Genomic DNA, 21,435 nt, shown 5'->3' with positions numbered 1-21,435 from the left:
CAGAAAAATAAATAACACTTGGGATTGGATTCAGTGTCATTGGATTACGGACCTTGCATGTAACAGTAATTCTAAGTTATTGCCAGACCTAATGAATAATCAATCGATGAATAAACGTGATCCAAACTTTAATATCTTTGCCATAACAATCCCAACTTGCAGATTACATTATTCCCATAGAGTTGACCGACGAAAATCCAAAGAATCAAATTCAAAATCAAGGGAAGGAGTGGAAGAGCATGATCGTAAGTCACAGTTTATCTCTGAGTCTGAACATCTCCTAGTTATCGATTGAATCTAGAAGAACTTGACTACTTAGATGAAAACAAATACAGTAAAAACCTGTGTAGAAGAACCTAGAATTTTGGAGTTCAGGCTGAACAGGTTCTTATATTTTGGGGTATTTTTTCCAATAACAGGCTGATTAGGGTCTTAGTAGGTTCTTATCTGCAAAAGTTATTATAGTGTTAGCATTCGGGGAACTGCAATAGTACTAATATGCAATAATTGTAAAGCATTTACAAAAATGTCAAGCCTTGTTGTCGAAACAAGTCCTGTATAATGGGCCTGACCATATTTACAGTTGTATGATCACCATGCAAATTTCAACAGGAAAAATATGCCTGCCTTGTTTACCAATCAATTCCATGCTGTACAGAACAAAACATGTTTGGCTATTTACAGTATATACAGTGTACTGTACAGTATTTGTGACTGCATTTGTAACTACAACAAAGTTTTATGGAATGAATAATATTTTATTGGTAAGACTAAAAAGCAGTACACCAAGGCTGTGCCCTAAGGAAAATTTCAGGGAGCCCTTCGGGCTCCCGAGCATTTTAGCTTGGGTGCCCAGGCCTAAAAGATGGTCGCCCAAATCAAAATTTCAGGGAGCCCTTTGGGCTCCCAAACATTTTAGCTGAGGTGCCCGGGCCTCCTAGTTGGTCGCCCAAATTAATAAATCAGTCAGTTAATTATTAAAAAATTAAACAAACTGTTTTCGTAACGAGTCAAATAGAACTATGTGCATTTATTTATTGTTTTTATGTTCATGAAACATCGTATCCTTTGACCTCCTGAAAACCTATCATCACTTATAGTCAAATAATTATTTAATTCACACTTACAGAAGCAGTGCAAAACTATTTTTTGAAAAATATACCAAAGATAATCTGAGAGTTTATACCCGTTTCTAAAACAATCACAAAAAAAAAACGTATCTTTTCTTTTTTATACATCGTGTTTTACTAGAAAACAATCTTAAGTTATGTTTTTGCCTCGCAGACACGGCATTAAAAAGCCGGCTAAAATATTAAATTAGCATAGAAGAGCGTCTCCCGTGTTTATTCAGCGATTTATTAATCGCCGACCGTACTTTACGCCTATCAGAGCAGAAGTAACAACTTCTTTTGAAAAACTAGCTGATGAGCCATCCCAATTTAAAGGAAAAATTTTAATGCTATAGGAAAAGCCGTTAAAATAGAAAACTGTGCAGCTAGTCAAGTTCAAAGTCAAGGATTATGCTACATGTGAATTCACGTAGAACGACCTCTGAACATCAACGCGCGCCCGATGGAACAACATTTTCTTTTAAAAGAACGACTCCCGTGTTCATTTAGCGATTTATTAATCGTCGACCGTACTTTATGCCTGTCAGAGCAGAAGTAACAATTGCTTTTCAAAAACTAACTAACGAGCCATCCTAATTTAAAGGAAAATTATAATACTATTTGGAAAAGCGGATAAAATCGAAAACTGTGCAGCTTGTCACGATCAAAGTCGATGATTATGTTACACGTAAATTCACGTGGAACGACCTTTGAATATCAACGCGCGCTCGATTGAACAACATTTTCTTTTTTTGACTGTAAATCAAGAAACCAACACCAGCCAGTCGCCCGGCCGGGCGACCAAGAAAATATTTTCAGTCGTCCGAGGCCAAATGTTAGTCGCCTCAGGCGACCGGGCGCTGTTAGAGCACAGCCTTGGTACACTACAAAAATCTACACAATTAAAATCCAATTTGAACATCAAATCTTGAGTGTTTTTTTTAATATAAGAACCAATTTTTCTTTGTCGAGCTGAATAGGTTCTTATATATTTGGGTATTAAAATGCAAAATTTCAGCCAGTAGGTTCTTAAATCACTAGGTTCTTATATGTGGGTTTTCACTGCATGTATGATGAAAATTGTGTGCTTGTAATACGTACATGTTTAATTTTACTATAACAAACTTTGGATATCGCATGCGCTGTCACTGGTTGAAAGAGTGTGCTCTATCAGAGTACAAAGCATAGAGTTGAGCTAAAGCTGTCACTCTATCTGCCAAATTGTACTATGTCTGGCCTTTTCCAGGACCTCCCTCTGGTTTTTTTTCGTTTATTGAAAGAGAAATTTCGGAACAACCAAGCCGGCAAGTAAAAACAACGGAAGAACCAAACAAGAACCAAGTGCCATGATTTACATCATTATAATGTGAGCAGAGACACAAATCCTGAGACAAAATGAAATGGACAGTCCAAGTATTGAAGGTTTTCATGCTCAGTTAGATTCCAAGCTTACATACGGTTATAAAAATTAAACTTAACTATCGCTCAAATACCATATTTTGTTTGGTGTTCAAAAAAAAAAAAAATTGAGAAATATAGCCAACCTGGCATAATTGTTAAAATTCATACTAATCTTAATGGTGTCAGAGTGACTGCAATCATGCTGAGGTCCATCCCGGCTAGCTCATCATCGTAATCTCCGGTCATCACAGTAAAGATAGCTTCAGAAACAACATTAACCTCTCTTCAAGTGGACAAAGAGCTTCCTTTGATATCCTTTCCAATGCATTGAGTGGAAGGCCACATCAGTCACAGCAGGCGAGTTTTACGGCAATGTCATCCCTAGCAACCTTCATGTTCCCGTGAATTGGGCTGTAGTTTATGTATAAAACACAAGCCTCGAGCAGTTTGTTTTCGTCGCATGAAAACTCTTGCTTGTTTTAATGTGCCACAATTCGGCCAGATTTCACTGAACATTTCACTTTCGAATTCTGTTTTAGAGACTAAAAAAACTTCATGCAAACGTGTTTAATTCGACCGGCCTAACTATTTCAGTTTATGACAATTTTTGCCTTTCTATTAAACTAATTTACAGTTGAATTACACGCTTGTCGTGGCTTATGAAACAAGTGATTGACTTAAGTTTATCACGGTTTTGTTTATTAAGACGATTTTGCAAATTTTTACCCGGGACAAAATTTTGTTGGCGATGCGTCTGAAAATTTGTCCGCCTCGACCAAATCCGACACAAGAAGAGGGCAGAAACACGATGGTGTTCCTTCCTACACTTCTTTCGTGCTCTAGCCGCTTCCCGCGTGCTTTACAATAGAACAGAGTATAATCAAGCCTCCTCTACTTGTTAAGTAACATTCAATTTCGATATCAGTACTATTAAAGGACTGATCATGAATGTTACCAAAAATATTTTGATCTGGCATAGTTTAAGAAGAAAGAATGATCGCGTTTGTGAACAAAATCTACGCAGTAGCAACCACAAACTATTCTTACCTTGAAAAGTCCACCATAAACGTCTCTGATCAAGATTGTGTACAACAAGCACATCAATACACTATTCAGCAGAGAGGCAATTAGAATGAAGAATGTAGCTATCGCTATCAATTGATTATACAGTAGCCTACAGTGCAGGCGTCCTATTTGTGCGAGCTAACGTTATAAAATCGCGACCGTTAATTCGACCGGCCATGTTGGCTTTGAGCTAAAGTGAACCTCGCCTCCACTTCTCTCCTTATTTTTTACCGTCAACTGCCCCCTTCCCCCTTGGTTAAAATTTCTTTCGCTCCCCAGCCTTCCGCTGCCATTAAAAAAAAAAGATGGCGGCCATAACACTCGTGACAATCGACTAAATACAGGAATGGCTCCGACCTGTGATTGGATGATAAAAATAATAAAAGTTAATAACTTAGGTATTCCGGCGATGGAAAAGTCATCAGCTGACTAGCTCCGCGGACTAAATTCATTTAGTCAGTTCACGCGCTCGAACAAAGACTGGAGCCATTCGTGTATTTCACCGCAGACAGGAGTAGCTCCGACTCAATTTCAGTAATTTTTTTTACAATAATTTTTAAATAATTTTTTAAACAGTTTTTGAAAAAAAAAATTTAAAATTAAACTAGTAAGCAGCGCTGTGCGAACAGTAGTTTTAAAACAGACGAAGAGCCCGATTAATGGATTTGTCCTTTATGTGAACAATAAACTAAAAAATCAGTTTTTCACGAAAAAAAACTCCCTCGATGGTGGCTAAGCCATATTTCTCTAGCAGAGCATGCTGTAAATTAAAAACATCGGTCGCAGCGTCACGCAACATTGCGTGATTTTCCAAACGTGAGATTGCTGCATTATTTTAAAACTTAGGAACTACATAGCCCCGTAGTAAGGAAAGAGGGCTTCATTTGCAAGCACTGTAGACTTCAACTTAAGAAGAACCTAATAAATCGCTCTTTCAGTTTTTATCTCAGGGTATGAATTATTTAGCCAGAACGAAAAAAAAAAAATTAACATACGCATGAGTTGGAGCCATTCCTGTCTACGTCTGCGGTGAAATACACGAATGGCTCCAGTCTGGTCGTCCGCCTAAACTGACTAAATGAGTTTTGTCAGCGGAGCTTGTCAGCGGATGACTTTTTCATCGCCGGAATATCGCTGAACGACCTCGCTGAACAAGCTGGACTCTGCCTTCTCTTCATTATGTAAGTAGCCATTTCTTGTTTGACTCATCGTCGTTTTCGCATTGATATTTCATTGTTCCGCTTCGAGACACGGTTAACCATACTCACGTGCAAGGAGTTAAGATACAAGTTATTAACTTTTACTATTTTTATCATCCAATCACAGGTCGGAGCCATTCCTGTATTTAGTCGCTAGTAGAAATAATCTCGAGCTTATAACGTTAGCTGCACTGCAGGCTTCTGTATAATCAATTGATAGCGATGGCTACTTGTGCAAAATCTTGATCAGAGACGTTTATAGCGGAAGTTTCAAGGTAAAAAAACGCGATCGTTCTTTCCTCTTAGACTACGCCAGATCAAAAGATTTGTGGTAACACTCATGATCAGTCCTTTAACAGTACTGATATCGAAAGTAAATGATACTTAGCAAATAAAGAAGCCTTGACTATGCTTTCTTCTGTTGAAAAGTACGAAGGAAGCGGCTAAAACACGAAAGAAGTGTTAAAGCAGAAACACGATCGTGTTTCTCTCCACTTCTAGAGTCGAATTTGGCCGAAGCGGACGAGTCTTTAAAAGACGCATCGCCAACAAAATTTATTCCGGGTAAAAGTAAGGCAAAATTGTTTTAATAAACAAAACTGTTGTGTCATGTTATCTCTCTGTCGCCCTCCACAAGATGTGTAGATAAGTAGATGTGTAGGCAGAAACACGATCGTGTTTCTCCCTACTTCTTTAGTCATTTGGTTGAAGCGGACAAATCTTCAAATGCAAGCCAAAATAATTTGTCCTGGGTTAAAAAAAATCAACCTAGTAAACAAAACCATGATAAAGTTCTCAATCATATGTTGTATAAGCTACAACAAGCGTGTAATTGAACCGTTATCAGTTTATTAAATCCTGGAAATTGAAAGTGGAATCCTTTGGCAACTATGCTGGCTGGTCTTATGAACAGATCAGGTGCTGACAGAATTTGTGGGCTTTGAAGTTTTCAAATGTGAATGCAACAGAAAAAACAAAAATTTGTCCTTTAATTTTGTTGAGGCAATTCTAGTTTTGTCTGCTAGTGTGAAAGGCCCTAAGACTGAGGCTGTCAGAAATGTCAAACCATCAAAGTTCACAATAATCTGCAATTGTTTACAAACTGAAATAACTCAGGTGGTGGAATTTAAATGTGTTTGATTTTTATTACTGTACATAAGATTGCAATCTAACTGACAGTGAAAACCTTAATAACATAAACTATGGCACTTGTTATGTTTACAAACCCTTGTTTGGTTCTTACATTCTACAGTACTTGCTGCCTTGCTTACCGAAATTTCTCTTTCAGTTAATGAAAAAAAACTGGAGAGAAGTCCTGCAAAAGGTTAAACATTCTGAGTAAATTTGGCAGATAGTGTGACAGCTTTAGTTTAGCTCTATGCTTTGTACTCCAATAGTGCATGCTCTTTCAACCAATGACAGCACGCATTATATAATATATTATTACATTATATAATACTATATAATATAATTTAATGTGTACATATTAAAAGTGTGCCATTTTCATCATACATATTTATTTTCATACAAATAATCGAGTTCTGCTTGATACAATTGATAGCTGGGAGATGTTCAGACTCAGAGGTAAACTGTGACTTATTTCAATACTCTTTCACTCCCTCACTTGGTTTTGAATTTGTTTCTATGGATTCTTGTTGGTCAACTCTATTGCAAATAACTTAAGCCGCAAGTTGGGATTGTTATAGCTAAGATTTTTAAGTTTGGATCACATTTATTTGTCAATTGATTATTTGTTAGGTCTGGCAATAACTTCAAATTTATGTTACATGCAGGGTTCATGATCCAAAGATACTATGAGTCCAATCTATATATTACCTATTTTCCTGCATCATAGGCACCTTCTTTATTTTTGTTTGCTTGGCCTTTAGTCATCATTTTGAAAAATCATACTTAATGACCAACCTCTGTTTGCAGAGACTCAAATCAAATTGCCCTTCTGAGAAACTTAAAATGTCCTAAACCAGGACTGAGGTGGTTTAATTTTTTTGAAGCTGATTTGCAAATTTTCTTACCACCAAGCTGTGACACTAATGTATCTGTTGCATATATGTATATACATATATATATGACAAATATTACATTTATGTGACAGAAATGTGAAGATTGTGACATGATTGCGCATGTATGTGAGTCATATATGTGATGTGACATACAGTATATGTTGGATATGTAATTATGTAGAGGATATTTGAGATGTTCATGTAGTTTTGGTAAGGTTTCACAGCCAGCTGGTTGCAATTTCACATTCTGTGCACATGATATGTATTTTCAGTTTTCTATATATTGCAAGATGCATATGCATATGACCTAGGGCCAATATCTTCAAAATTTTCTTTCCAGAAGTATATTACTTATTCACAGTGTAATGAATTGATGCCTGCAGTTGTCTTAAACTGTGATTAAATGGGCAGTATGATATTCTGGCGGCTAATTATTTTGTCAAGGCAAAATAATTGTAAATTCAATTACATGTTAATGCTTTGCTTAGGGTCATTCCTTAGTGTTGCATTGTACATTTTCACTGTGTATAATTTCCCATGTAACTATAGTGCATTCTTCATAAGAATGGTGCCTTTTTTCCTCCATCAGAGCCAATCAGAGAATAAATTGTCATTTTCTCACAAATGAGCTGGGAGACTTTCAGTGTAACATTATTTCTCTTTCTTGAAATTGAGAAATTATTTTCTTTCTGTCAAACAACTATAAACCAATTTTTAGTTAAGGAAAAGGAAAAAAAATCAGAAATGCCAATTTAGCAAATACTCGCAATGGCAACTGTCATGATATGAATTGGAATGATATAAATTTCTAGAAGGTACTGCTGCTCATAAAAGAGCATGGGACTTCCCTTTTTTATTTCATATTTTACTTTCCCTTAAGATCAACAGCCAAAATATTCAGTTTGACAACAATCTCAGTGCTCTATGTTCTATGGAATGGCTCAAAGTCAATGTATTTTATTAATTGCTCTGTATTGTTTCTTTTACAGAAGCTGATTGGCATTGTTATAAGTTAGAGTAGAAGAAAGCACTTTGAGGAACATTGCTGGTCCACCAACAATTAATCATGATAAACTTTTGAGGTCATTTCCTGGAGCAGTTGCAATTCAATCAGAAAGATGGGTAAGATATCTTTTCCTTTTTTTTATGTTTAATTAAATCTGCTCAAAGAGATGGAGGTGGCATTGTAGCCGGGGAGACAGAATTGATACTTTTATAATAAAAATTTTGGTGGGTAAGTTTTCCTACTGGTGACAGAGATGCACTGGCAGATGATTGCTAGCATTCTGGAGTTAAGTTAAAGAGGTCTGGGCTGTAGCTTTGGCTAAAGTCATTGTGTTGCAGTCTTGGTGTAGGCCTAAAATCCTAAAAGGTGGCCTAAAAATCTATCTTTACATTCTCAAAAGTGTCTTTAAACCTCATTTCATCCCTTAAAATCACAAAATATTTTCTTAAAGTCCTGACTTATCTCCAATTTTTTTAGAAATAATCACATAATTTGGATAAAATGTGAGATTCCAGTGGTGAAATTGCATGGTAACAACTTCAAACTGACTCAAAATGATCATTTATTCATGAGACAATCTAAGTGGTTTGTCTCCTTACAGTTGGAATGTTTCTTTCAAACAATCAATAACAACAACGGCTGATTGGTAATATTTGTATGAAAGGAGCCTGTTTGCAAAAACTTCAATGAACCATGCAATTTTTTATGCTATTGGCTGTATTTGTTTTTTAACACCATCTTGACTTTCTGCTGATTAGCCAAGCTTTTAAACCAAGATCTTGTAGAACTTTTCATCTGACACAGGCAAAGGTAAAATACCCCAGGGTTTCACTAGGGCATGTTGAGGCTTGGAATTGATTGGTGCATTAAAATCCAAACAGAACTACGCCTTTTGAAATGGCTACATTTGATTCACATTTCTTAAGAGTATTAAGAGTAATCCTATAATAAACTCCTGTTAGAAATGGATGCATTAAACCCTTAAGAATTTGCAATTTGTGTTGGAGCAAATTTGTTGTTTTATAGATGAATTTTTGTTGGTTAAAGTTTAATGAATTGTCTCTGTAGCACATATTCTTAAAGTGGAGTGGGCTCACCTAGTTATCACTGGTATTTCAGGGTATGCAGATGGAACTGAAGCAAACCAAAGCTGAAAAATATTTCCAAGAGCATGGCAGCCTCTGTCGTTGACAACATTCTAAAGAGCTACCATGTTTTTAAAGATAGGCCACATTATGAAGGTAAAACAGATCATCATTAATTATTTTTTAATACACCTGGATATTATTCTCCCCAAATATTCTTCCCACCCCCACCCTCCTTTCTTCACTAACGTGAACATGTAAATGGACATTTCACATAACTGAGTTATTACAAAAAATTTAAGTTTTGGAAAACTTATATGTATAATAGCTTATGATGAAATTGGCCTGAAATTGGAAAAAAATAAAATGGAAATTGTTGATGTTGTTGTTAATGTTGTATTATTCAAAATTATTTAATGAACCTGGACAATACTTTATGTTTCGCTGGGGCAAATTCGAGTTGGGAAGAAATTTAGTCTCAGTCAGTAACGAAATCAAAACGAAGGAAGATCATTTCTGCGTTTGTAAATTTTCACGTAGTTTTCTGGTAGCGCAAAATTCATTAAAGCAACTTATCTTTGAAATGTTTCTCAGTTTTGTCGTAGCCTAGTCCACTCACTGCTTAGTTGGATTTTTACATGGTTTTCGGAGGAGTCTATTCTGGAGCGGGATTGTAGAAACACTCTTTCGGAAATCAAATAAAAATGCAGCTAAGCGGTTAAGGTCCCAAGAGAAATTACTGAGAAATATCTTCTTGAAGTCCTTGTAACACTAGGCTTTTCACAGTTGCTACATGAGATGACTTTTATGTGCTCACTGAAAATTAATTCTGCATGTGTTTAGATTTTCGAGGGAGCAAATTAATGGGTTTTGTTTTTTAACTTTTTTGAGCTGCTACAGATCCAATCCCCGACTACATACAGGCGAGGGGACCGGTGGCACTAGAAGCGTACAGGAGAGCACTGGAGACAGGCGAAACCTACGATAGACGTACCAAAATTGTGTTGATTGGTCAGGACCGTGTGGGCAAAACAAGTCTGAGAAGGTACCTCAGAGGTGAAGCATTTGATAAAGATGAAGCCAGCACTAATGGGATTGAAATGATTTCCCCTGTCAAGAACGCAGGAAAAGGGGCATGGAGGAATCCAGAACTGCTTGAAGACACAAGTGCACTTGACCACAAGTGCGCAGAAGTGGTCGCACAGGAGTTACTTGGCAGCTTTAGAGAACGATCAGATGGGGCTCAACAGTTAACTGGAGAAGGTAAGAAGACGAGAGGCTCAGAAATAGGTGATGTTCTGGATGAAAAGAAAATAAAACAAATGCATAGGTAGAATACAATTAAAAAACAATAGGGAAATGCGAAACAAAAAGGAAGACGGAAAAAAAGATATTGCTAGCGCCTGGAGTCGATCCCTCAACCTTTCACGTGTAGGGATACCCTGGTGAAAATCTTTCAAGGATCTTTAAGGATCTTTCAAGATCTTCATGAGGACCTTTGAGGATCCTCTTGAGGATCTTCATGAGGATCTTCAAAATTCTTGTTAAGATCTTCAAGGATCCTTCATTTTCTTGCCAAGATCTTCAAGGATCTTTGATTTTCTTGCCAAGATCTTCAAGGATCTTTGATTTTCTTGCCAAGATCTTCAAGGATCTTTGATTTTCTTGCCAAGATCTTCAAGGATCTTTGATTTTCTTGCCAAGATCTTCGAGGATCTTTGATTTTCTTGCCAAGATCTTCAAGGATCTTTGATTTTCTTGCCAAGATCTTCGAGGATCTTTGACTTTCTTGCCAAGATCTTTAAGGATCTTTCATTTTCCTGTCAAGATCCTTGAAGATCTTGTCTGGATCTTCAAAGATCTTTACATGAACTTTGAAGATCCTTTAAAGGGCATGTAAACCCAAAAAACGTTCATTTTCTTTTCACATGGATGTTTAGTAAATATATCAAGTACACCAAAGGTACCATTCGTTTTTTCTCAAAAGTCCATTTTCACTTTGTAAAAGCTCTTCCAAATTCGAAACATTCGCCATCTTGAATGGCGCCATCTTTCCTGTGACGTCACGGGTGGATCCTCCAAAGTCTCGTTTTATAATCGCGTGAGGCACGAAGGAGTCTTTTCTACAGCCGTTGTTTGCTGGTCTCGTCATGATTTTTTTACGTACAGTTTGCTTCAATATAATCAATTTTTTCGTAATGGTGAAGCGTTGAGCCGTCCAGTTTTGTACAGATTCAAACAAAACTGGGCATACAATGTAAATATTTCCAAATGACGCAAATTTGAAGTGACAATTTGTGAAATTTGTTCAAGTGAAAATAGCCGATTTCGTCGAGCCGTTCGAACGTTCTGTTGTTTGTAGCAGTCATTTTTCTTCCTGGTGCTGTACCGACGATTCAGGCCTCACCAGAAGCAAATTATTCGGAAGACGAAAAACGACCCATACAGTCGGCAGACGACGAGGATTCGGAAGTGGCTGACCAAACTGAGAAAGAAGTTGAGCTCTTCAAAAGTTAGAGGTCAACAGAGAAAGTACAAAATCGATTTACATGAGAACGTTTCGTTAATTAAACAACAATAGCTTTATTGGTTCTCTAAAAACATCTTTTTTCTCATTTAATGAAAGATTATGGGGAAGTCAGTTGTTTGGGAGCCAGCGCTGAGCCCGTAAAAGACACTGACATGTCTGAACCTTTGCCTGTCGAAACACGTATCAGAGAAAGAGAATTCGTTGATATCAGTGTGTTATAACGTGATCTGGAATTTTGTCGGTTCTATACAAAGAATTCTATACAGGATCCCATAATCAACCCTTATGTTCTATAAGAAAATCCATGCCAGCCCCACTTAGTGCTTCCTTTGAGAAACCCTGCAGAGAAACAGCAGAAGAATTTGTGTCACGGTTTTCACAGCAGTGAAAATACATTCAAAGGTCAGTAGGACAATATTCATCATTTTGAGTACAACTTAAAAGATCCTGATTTCAGCTTGCAAAACTATCTTTTCAATAATGCAAATCGAAGCAAACACAAACAGGGTTGGATAATTATGAAGGCCACACAAGGAAATGCACATGATACAACTTGTTTTATCGATGGAAATGCTTCTGAGATGAAGGATATTGTTTACCGCACAAGATAGCACAGCGACCCTAAAGTGTTTGCTGAGATATCCCCAACACCAACGAACAAGCTATCTGTAGGCAATTCAGCGAAATTTCCTGCCAGGAAAGAAGCGAAAAACAACTAGCTCTAGTATTGTATTATTAAATCAATGGCAGAAACAACTCAAGTAAATCGATCTCAAAATGTAACAAAATAGATGAAACAGAAAATATTTAGCTTAGTCGTTTCTGGTGTGATTATCTGTGCTTTACTGCTGCCTGTAAGCGTACTTGGCCGTCTCCAGCACCCAGAAATCGAGGCAAATTGACTGAAAACCTGGATGCTCAGTGATACAACTTATCTGGGTTTCAGGCCATTTTGCCACAATTGCCCGATTTCCGTACAACAAACACTTTCATGAGTTTTCGGCATTGGTTGACAAGTTCCACACTCGCACCTTTGATAATTTTATAGAAAACACTCTCAGAAGCTCAAGTTTAAAAAAATTCTGTTGCATTCCTTTAGATTGTACCCTCGCTGTATTGCATTTTCATGTTAAATACAAATAAATCACAAAGTAAATTAAATACCAGTCTGAGTTTCCGAGACTGTCGCATCGCTGTCGACATGTTCTGTACTGTCTTCGTGCGGATCGCTTCGGTGAACCCTACGCGGCTCATATTGTCAAGGACGTGGCCCAGACTCTCCTAAAGATTCTGGATTATCCCCAGCGCTGTCATGTACTAAGCTTAAGGCATTCGAGTCGCTACCTTCTGAAAAAACATCTTCCGAACTACCGCTACGTACACGAACTCCCACACCAGTTCTACTGGGGAATATGTGTTGCGCAATATATTGGTTCCACCGCTTACGTCACGACTTCTCGCTATTGTTTTTACCGGAAATGGAATTTCAGTTGATAATGCCGATTTTCTCCTAAAATAAGTCGAATTGGACAAAACTAATTTCAAATTCGTTTTCTACGCCACTTTTTACATAGTATAAGAAAAACATGTATTTTTGGGTTTACATGCCCTTTAAAGATCTTTGAAAATTCTTTGAGGATCTTCCAAATTCTTGTTAAGATCTTTGAGGATCTCTCATTTTCTTGCCAAGATCTTCAAGGATCTTGTTGAAAATTTTGAAGATCCTTAAAGATCTTGGAAAGAAAATAAAAGACCCTTAAAGATCTTGGCAATAACTTGAAAGATCTTTGAAGATCTTGGCAAAAAAAAGAAAGATCCTTGAAGATTTTGACAGCCAAATTAAAGATCTTTGCAAGAGATTTGAAGATCCTTAAAGATCTTGACAAGAATGTCAGTGAACCTTGAAGATCCTGGCAAGGAAATGGAAGATTGTTGAAGATCTTAGCAAGAATGTTATAGAACCTTCGAAATTTTGACAAGAAAATAAGCATACTTAAATCCTCATACTAAGTTAAAAAGAAAAATTGAACCAAACATAAAAAAATGAAGATAAAACTTTTTTAATTGCTAAACGAGAATTACCCATCCTCTTCTAGTAGGACTACTTCTACACTATTTCTGTTCAGACTTTAGGTTAGTACTAAGATTTTCATTTTCCAAAAAATCTGGCAACAGTCCAGCTCAAAGATAAGAAGACCAAAATATATGTGTTCAACTTGACTAAGACTAGACTATGACCAGACTCAGACTACTCTTACATAGGGGGTAAACATGAAAAAAAAGGCAAACAAGAGTATTTCAATGACTATATTTCTAAACCATATTAACCTATATACCAAAGGAAAGCTTAGGAATCACACATACTGAATATAACTAATATGTTGCCCTAAACCATTTTGTTATTTGACATCAGATCAATTTGTCCACCACATGGTGTGAAAAACCTAGGTATACTTGAGAAAAGATAACTGCACAAAGATTGTATGAAATCAAGTGTTTTTAGTGTCAAAACAAAGTACTAGGGTCGTTCTTTTGGATGAGCTGAGGAACTTTTGGAGTCGTTTATATTATGGGCACAGTGCCCGTTCAAAGTTCACCGTGATTATTAGGTGAGTTATTCCACAATATCTTACTTAAAATTCAGCTTATAGAGAAACTGTCAGCTTATCCAACTCAACTCAGTAAGAGGATACAGCCCTGAAAACTTCAGATTAATTGAACTAATACATCCTGAGGTACAAAATAAGTGTTTTCGGGAATTCATATGAAAACCTCTAAAAGAGCTTTTTAAGTTGGTTACACAGAACCAAGTAAATTCACACCTTCTTCAGAAACATGTCCTTCAGTGAGCGTCGAGGAGAATCTCTCTAGATCGATAAGCCTGTATCCTTGTCCCTGTAACACATCATTTGCATCCTCACTCTCCAAGTGCTCAGAGCAAGAATCATTAGGCGAGGATGGCATCTTCATTTTCTTTCCAGAAGTACCAATGAATTCTTTTCATTCAGCCTCAGAGTCAGAGCAATCGCGAGACCTGCTTGGAGTTTGATTGACGATTTCGGTTGTTTCTGTCTCTCTTTTCGCTTGTTTCTGAACTCCAGAAAACGCCTTTCCTTTACTTTTATTTCTGTGTACATTTTCCCTTTAGTTCCGACCATTGTCGATGATATTTGCCGTAACAACGAGCTTCTTATGTTTTTATGCGACCGTTAAAAATCTCGGCGCGTATAAATTCCTATCCCATAATGCAAAACACAATTTGTTGTCATGTAAGTAGTCACAAAGTTTCCCGAAAGCCTCGAGCATGGCGTTGCTATGCAGTAACCTTCATTACAATCATTGCACAATAATTTTCTGCGAAAATTCCTTGTTGTGTTTAAATTATAAAAACAGTGAGCCCTCAATATACAATTTTGTTATGTTTGAAATTACTTGAGGATTTCAAAGGAACCTAATTCATAATGCAGAGATGTGGTAGAGATCTTGACAAAGTTGCTTTTGAGATCCACATCAAATTCAAAAAGGATCCTTACAAAGAGCTGTACAAAATCATGAAATGAATCTTTTAAAGATATTTGGAAGATGCTTTTCAATTCCTTGAGGATCTTGAAGGATTGTAGAACAGATCATGCAAAGATCTTGACTAGGATCCTTGTAACTCCTGATCAAATTCTTAAGGATCATAGCAAAGATCTTAGCAGGATCCCTAAAAGGTTCTTTTGAAGGTCTTTAAAAGATCCTCATTAAATCCTTGAGGATCCTGAAGGATCCTTGAAAAGATCCTGCAAAGATCTTGACTTAAGGATCCTTGTAAGATCCTGATCAAATTCCTAAGGATCCTGGCAAAGATCTTTACAGGATCCTTGAAAGGATCTTTTGTAGGTCTTTAAAAGATCCTCATTAAATCCTTGAGGATCTTGAAGGATCCTTGAAAAGATCTTGCAAAGATCTTGAGTAGGATCCTTGTAAGATCCTGATCAAATCCTTAAGGATCCTTGCAAAGATCTTAATAGGATCCTTGAAAGGATCTTTGGAAGGTCTTTAAAAGATCCTCATTAAATCCTTGAGGATCTTGAAAGATCCTCAAAAAGATCCTGCAAAGATCTTGACTAGGATCCTTGCAAGATCCTGATTAAATCCTTAAGGATCCTTACAAAGATCTTGAAAGGATCCTTGAAAGGATCTTTTGAGGGTCTTTGAAAGATCCTTGCTAAATCCTTGAGGATCTTGAAGGATCCTTAAAAAGAACTTTGTGAGGATCCTTATGAGGATCTTTGAAATATCCTTTGAGGATCTTTATCAAATCCTTGAGGATCTTAACAAACGTTTTTGCTTACAAAGATCTTTGAGGATCTTTTACAGATCCTTTAAAGATCTTTTAAAGATCCTTGTCCTTAAGGATCTTTGGCAGGTCTTTGTCAATCCTTGAAGATCCTCAAAGATCCTGTGAGGTTTTTCACCAGGGTAAGCACTTTCCATGGCGCCAGTTTTGTAACGTCAACATGTCATTTTGAATGCGTTAAGCTCGTAAAGTTTCTGCCCATGCACTTGCGTGAAACCATGCGATATTAGAAGGCTTTTTTTGGCACCGGTCGCTGAAGGAGTGAACGAGTGTTTATTTCGAGTGAGGCGAAGCTTTTGTATATTTTTAGTTCTTATATACAAAATATAAATGCAGTCACTAATGTTAGCATTACTATTGCTTTGAACAACCGGTCCTGGATCATACTAAGCTTACCTGGTATTCTTCTGTATGTTGTTTGCACTTGAACAGCGTGTTTAAGAAACGTAATAACTGATTAAAAAAATGTCAATATTAGTTTTCCAGGAAGTCGAAAGTGAGCAAAAACCAGAAGAAGTACCCACGAAAGTCCTTTCCCTCGTAGAGCGTGGCCTCAAGGGAAACGACACCTCCGACAATGAGGATATATGGCCTTTTGTTTGGGATTTCGCCGGCCAGGCAGTATACCATGCCATTCAACCAATTTTTCTATCGCAAGAAGCCATATATGTCTTAGTGTCAGATCTTACTATGGAGCTAAGTGCTCCTGCCCAATGTCGGATAAGACCGCCTAATCACGATGAAATAGTGGTAGACTCGCCTTACGTCGAGGACACTAATCTCGATCACATGATGAGATGGCTGGACTTGGTGCACTCTTTGGGACAGCCAGAGCTTCAAAGAAAGTCGGCAGATCCTAACCAAGTTTTGCCTCCAGTGGTGCTCGTGGGTACACATGCTGATGGTGTAAAGGATCCTTGCAAGGAAATGGAATCTGTGGAGGAAATCATTTGCAGCATGGCTCATCCAGCAACCTTAGACCATATTTCAAAAGAATCATTCTTCATAGATAACACAAATCCAAACAGAGAAGACGACCCACAGATCGTTTCTTTGCGTGCAGAATTATTGAATCTGGCTAGAAAAATGCCACATATCAACAAGGTAATCCCTATGCAGTGGCTCCGTGTGGAACAAAAGGTCGACGAAATGGTGAAAAAAGGGATGCTTTATGTTGGTAAAAAGCGTTTTGCAGAGGACATTTCTAGAGGCATTTGCCAGTTTAATGACACAGATGACGTCGAAGAATTGCTACACTTTTTACAAGCTCGTGGAAGAGTTGTCTACCAAGATCTCCCTAAAAATCCAGATGGTTTGGTCGTGCTGGATCCGCAGTGGTTAATTAAAATACTATGTGAGATAATTACGGTGAGTCCACCATGGAAAAACCACCCTGTCATTCAGAAAGATTACCAAGTCCTTGGAAAAAAGGGACTACTTTCGCAGAAGTTGCTAAATCGAGCGTTTGAACACCTTCAATTGAATGATATTAGGAATTCACTGATTCATATTATGGAAAGCTTTGATGTTATATGCAACTCTAAGAACTGCAAGGGGAAAGATTACCCTTATTTGGTTCCTTGTATGTTGGAATCACCAAAGAAGAATACGAGAGGCACAAACATGCGCACTGGCCCTTTGCCCGTATTTCTCACTTTTAACACCAACTACGTTCCATGCGGGCTGTTTTGCAGACTGGTTGTACATTTTTGGGAATGGGCCTCACAATTATGTGGCTCCTGTATACCCCCCTCGTTGTTTTCAAACGCCGCCCGATTCAATGTCAGTAAAGAGTACCAGCTCACTTTAGAGTGTCACAAAACTGTAATCAAGTTGATAATCTGGAAACCGCGAGACTCGGACAAAACGGAAGAGAAAAGAATTTGCGAAGAATTATTGAGGTAAGCCACAATCATATCTGGCATTATTTTGTTTCAATATTTACTGTTAAAGCAATATTAAATGGAACACCGAAATCAAAGAAATTTATGAGATACTGTCACGTTGCCGTAAATGAAGGGAAACTTAAAAGGTCTTCTTTAATTTTCTTGACTTTTTAAATCGTTCTGATCATTTGGATTTAGGACCCTTTTTCGGTGCCAATTTTTTCGACTAGGTGGGATGCCTTCAGTTTAATGTACGATACAATGAGTCATGCTTGCGTTATTCGCGTTGTTGATATCCTTGTTGTTATGTTTGTTCATTGCAGTCATCTGGAGCGTTGCAGGACTAGGCTAAGCATCACCTGTCCGTGGCTACGATCAGTTACGATGGAATTGTTCGTGAAATGCCAGTTGTGTGAACCTTGTCCGGATAAGTGTCGTGACAGAACCAATATTTGCATATTGCACAAAGAGGAAAGCTGCTCTCATTTTGACTGTGGCCACTACATTCCATTAAAAAGCTTTGGCCTGAGTTGTGAACACTCTGTTGATGCTGTTCCCGACTATCCAGCAGAACAACTGGATCCTTGGGTTCAGGTTAGAAAAAAAAACTTAATTTAATTTACATAATAGATAGCTCTGTCGCACGCAACACTTTCGTAGGATATTGGATTACCATCAAAACCTGAATTGTCCAGTCTTTATCTTTTACAAACACTTCAAAATTTCTTCTAGCTGCAATGATCTTTCTCTAATTAACAACTTTTGTGTGATTACCACTATCTCCTTCTACCTTTTAGGCTTTGGAATCCATTGAAGGTAAGAAACGAACTGGTAAGTTTTTTTCATTAGAAAAAAATTTTTTCGATAAATAGTTAAGTCAATATCAGTTTGCTGGAAAGCAACTTTCCCGCTAAGTAAAATGTAGAGATACAGGAAATACTGTGTGAAAGTAGAGGAGTTCGATTGTCACCAACCGCTTCTTGTGGGGAAAGCAGTGCATGACATCTCAAAAGGAGACCAGAAGGTACAACGTAGACTCCATGAAAGTGACCTCGTAGTCCAGCTCCTTGTTTCGCTGCCACAGTTATTTATTGATATAAAACTGTTATCTTTATACTCACAATTACCATTGCAAACTTCCTTTTTAACGACTCTGTCTTCTCTGTCGAATTTTAAAGGACGCATGTAAATGATAGGTCACCAAGCTAAAAATAAAGATATTCAGTTTGTGTACGTAGGGCTCCTTATCACCTGTAAAATGAAATGGCCGTAAACGACAGAAAAACCTGAAAACTTTTTAGCGGATAAGGAAAATCGTCAAGGCTGTGTACAAGCTTATCTGTAGACCGAAAAAATCTGCTCCAATTAGTTTTCCATAACATTTGTTAAGAATGCGATACAAGTGTGCAAGTGCCACAAGTGCCCTTGCAAGTTTTCTCTTTTAGTGAATGTCTTTTATTTTACCCAAGTTGTTTGTTGTATGGAAAATATTTTTTTCAAGTTTTTCGCTCGATGGCAAACTAGAGATATAAATGGTATGTCACCAAATCTGTTTACGTGGCCATGACAATTTTTTCTTCCTGGCAGAAAAAAAAAGAACAAGAAATCATCCGTTCGCGTATGTGGACGTGCATATTTCGTGTAAAATGATGCGTAATGTCATAGCACGACCTTTCCTTGCAACAAATTCCTTAGGAGACGTTTCATTAGGAAAGGAAAAAAGCTCTATTGCCACGATGAATCTGTTGGCTCAAAAAATCTGGTCTAGCGATTTTTTTTTACATTTGTTATCATGCAGGTGGCCGTAATGGAGAGTCGTCTCCGTGTGACGCCTTAACTCCAAAGAAAGGAGAAACTCGTTTTGAAGGTAAAATGAGGACATATCTATGGGTGTGCCTGTTAACCCCCACCCCCAACCCCATTTTCCCGCCCCTTGTCTTTGTAAAATGAAAATGCGTGGATTTAGCAAAATGGGATGAATTTCGATACGTACCACTCGCTATTCCCTCATCTTGATGGTTTGCTGTGATTTCTTTATGTTTATAGTCAAGCAAGGAGTTCCCAGTAACGAAGAATTAGAGGGGCTTTCGCACCAACTCGAAAATTGGGAGAAACTCGGGCGTCGTCTCAAAATTGAAGAAGCAACATTAACGGCGTTTTACGATGATCATAAGAAAAAGCGTCAAAGAATCTACAAAATGTTACTACATTGGAAACAGAAGAATGGCTCAGCTGCAACGTACACGGTCTTACGTGATGCATTGTGTCATGAATTTGTTAATCGCACAGATTTAGCTGAGAAACTTTGCTGTCAACAACATGAATGACTGTTTACTTCGTTGACTCATAGATAGCTTTTATTTCTATTTTTACTGATTATTCCACTGTCAAATGAACATGTATTCCCAATATGGCTACACTATTACAATGTGAAGTACTGAATCAATAATCTACCTTTTTCTCGTTGGATCGTTTTTCTTTCTATATTTTGAATGAAAAACGTCGTGATAAAGTATATTGCTAGTTATAACCCACCCATCACTTTTCGCGCGACTCTATTGGCTACTTTATGACACGTGGTACATCGGGTAGTTTTAACAAAATAACCACCATTTACGTTCATATTTGTCCCCCGATTATTTCCTTCGAAAAGAGATAAAGTCAGCGGAAAAAAAGCCGGTTTAGAGTTTCACTTTTTTATCTTCATTACTAAACATTTTGTGGAGTTCACTGGTAGTGATATTAAAAAGCTGATCTTAAATGCTGGTCCAGAAAATAAAAAAAAAGTCAACAAAATTTTTTTGTCAACGTGCGATACGAAAATTAATGGGAGGGTTATGAATTAAATAAACCCACTTCTGGTATGCTGGTATTTCGGGTGATAATTTCCTTGAGAGAGAGATTGTCTTGAAATTTTTACCGTTCAGCCTCGAAGCTTCGCTTATCAACCAAAAAACTCTATTTTCGGATATTAGCTTAGTCGCAGACATAATCAGCCGAAATACTAGTCGCCAGAAGAGGTTTACGTACTAAACATTCGCTGAGATGCTCTATCAATACCAGTGCAGTGTTGTCGAAGGCATACGGCATGCTACGCATTTGCATCAGAAGTGATATCTATACGTACTGCTCATGCATTCTTCCTTCAATTGTTTGACGCAGCACTGAATTAGAAATTTGACGCGCTTTGTTCAGAGAGGTTTGATGTGAATCCGAAATTCAGCGTGTCAAGAATCTCACGCCGATAACACGAATGTATGCCATGTTTTGTAGGTAATACTGAGGTTCTACGATAAAAGTGAATTTTTGTTGGTTTCTGTTAGTACATTAGCTAATACGTAAAATTTTTCACATGATTTCGAGTGTAATTTGGAATATATAAGCACGAGGAAATTTTTTAAAAGACTAACAAAATTGCATTGAATTACCTGAAAACTGTATTTATCTTAACCAATCAGAACTGAGTTATTTTTTCACGTATCTTATTAATCGATCAAGAAATTGAGAAAAATGTCGAGTTGAGTCACTTTTTGGCAAAGAATTTGTGTAATCTCGAGGAAAAGACTCCGTAAATGACTAGGCAACAAAAGGTTCCCTTACACTCAATTATGCTTGGCAAAAGGCAAAGTTCTTGAAACAGTCAGCTTGCCTGATAATGATATGCATTTGATATTGGAAGTTCATCTTTGGTTCATTGTCTACGAGAATTTACGATGTAGAATATTAGTCAACGAAACTTTTCCGTAAAAATAAATAAAAAGTTTGAAAGAACTAACGGCCTATAAAATGAT

The 21,435-nt window shown here is 37.4% G+C and overlaps 1 protein-coding gene and 1 long non-coding RNA gene across 4 annotated transcripts; one reads left to right on the top strand and one right to left on the bottom strand.

The window, feature by feature from the left end:
* The first annotated feature begins 4,923 nt into the window (after positions 1 to 4,923).
* On the top strand, positions 4,924 to 21,419 carry LOC113678222 (uncharacterized). Of its 3 annotated transcripts, none has more exons than XM_089201437.1 (9): positions 4,924 to 5,049; positions 7,785 to 7,917; positions 8,921 to 9,042; positions 9,787 to 10,149; positions 16,237 to 17,659; positions 17,968 to 18,238; positions 18,442 to 18,475; positions 19,443 to 19,511; positions 19,691 to 21,419. In XM_089201437.1, the coding sequence occupies exons 3-9, from the start codon at positions 8,973 to 8,975 to the stop codon at positions 19,969 to 19,971; spliced, it is 2,511 nt and encodes an 836-aa protein (XP_089057563.1). In that variant the 5' UTR covers positions 4,924 to 5,049; positions 7,785 to 7,917; positions 8,921 to 8,972; the 3' UTR covers positions 19,972 to 21,419. The 3 variants fall into 3 exon arrangements, with proteins under 3 accessions (XP_089057563.1, XP_089057564.1, XP_089057561.1); XM_089201438.1 differs by having other exon boundaries at positions 9,778 to 10,149; positions 18,442 to 18,460; XM_089201435.1 differs by having other exon boundaries at positions 9,778 to 10,149.
* LOC149048975 (uncharacterized) lies at positions 11,450 to 15,886 on the bottom strand. The gene is made up of 2 exons (XR_016185196.1): positions 12,581 to 15,886; positions 11,450 to 12,106 (listed from the first exon to the last, which is right to left on the bottom strand). It is a non-coding gene; the product is annotated as an uncharacterized LOC149048975 (long non-coding RNA).
* Positions 21,420 to 21,435: the final 16 nt, after the last annotated feature.

Source organism: Pocillopora damicornis, chromosome 3, assembly GCF_964200805.1.
Source record: "Pocillopora damicornis chromosome 3, jaPocDami1.2, whole genome shotgun sequence".
Classification (NCBI taxonomy): domain Eukaryota; kingdom Metazoa; phylum Cnidaria; class Anthozoa; order Scleractinia; family Pocilloporidae; genus Pocillopora; species Pocillopora damicornis.
Note: the sequence above shows the minus strand (reverse complement) of the source record. Positions and strands in the feature narration are given on the sequence as shown.

What these genes read in the sequence shown, in the direction of transcription:
- LOC113678222 (XM_089201435.1), top strand. Translation starts at nt 8,973, where the DNA reads ATGGCAGCCTCTGTCGTTGACAACATTCTAAAGAGCTACCATGTTTTT. An exon ending in AACTGGATCCTTGGGTTCAG is followed by an intron (nt 18,239 to 18,441) that starts GTTAGAAAAAAA and finishes TCTACCTTTTAG; the next exon opens with GCTTTGGAATCCATTGAAGG. An exon ending in TGAAGGTAAGAAACGAACTG is followed by an intron (nt 18,476 to 19,442) that starts GTAAGTTTTTTT and finishes GTTATCATGCAG; the next exon opens with GTGGCCGTAATGGAGAGTCG.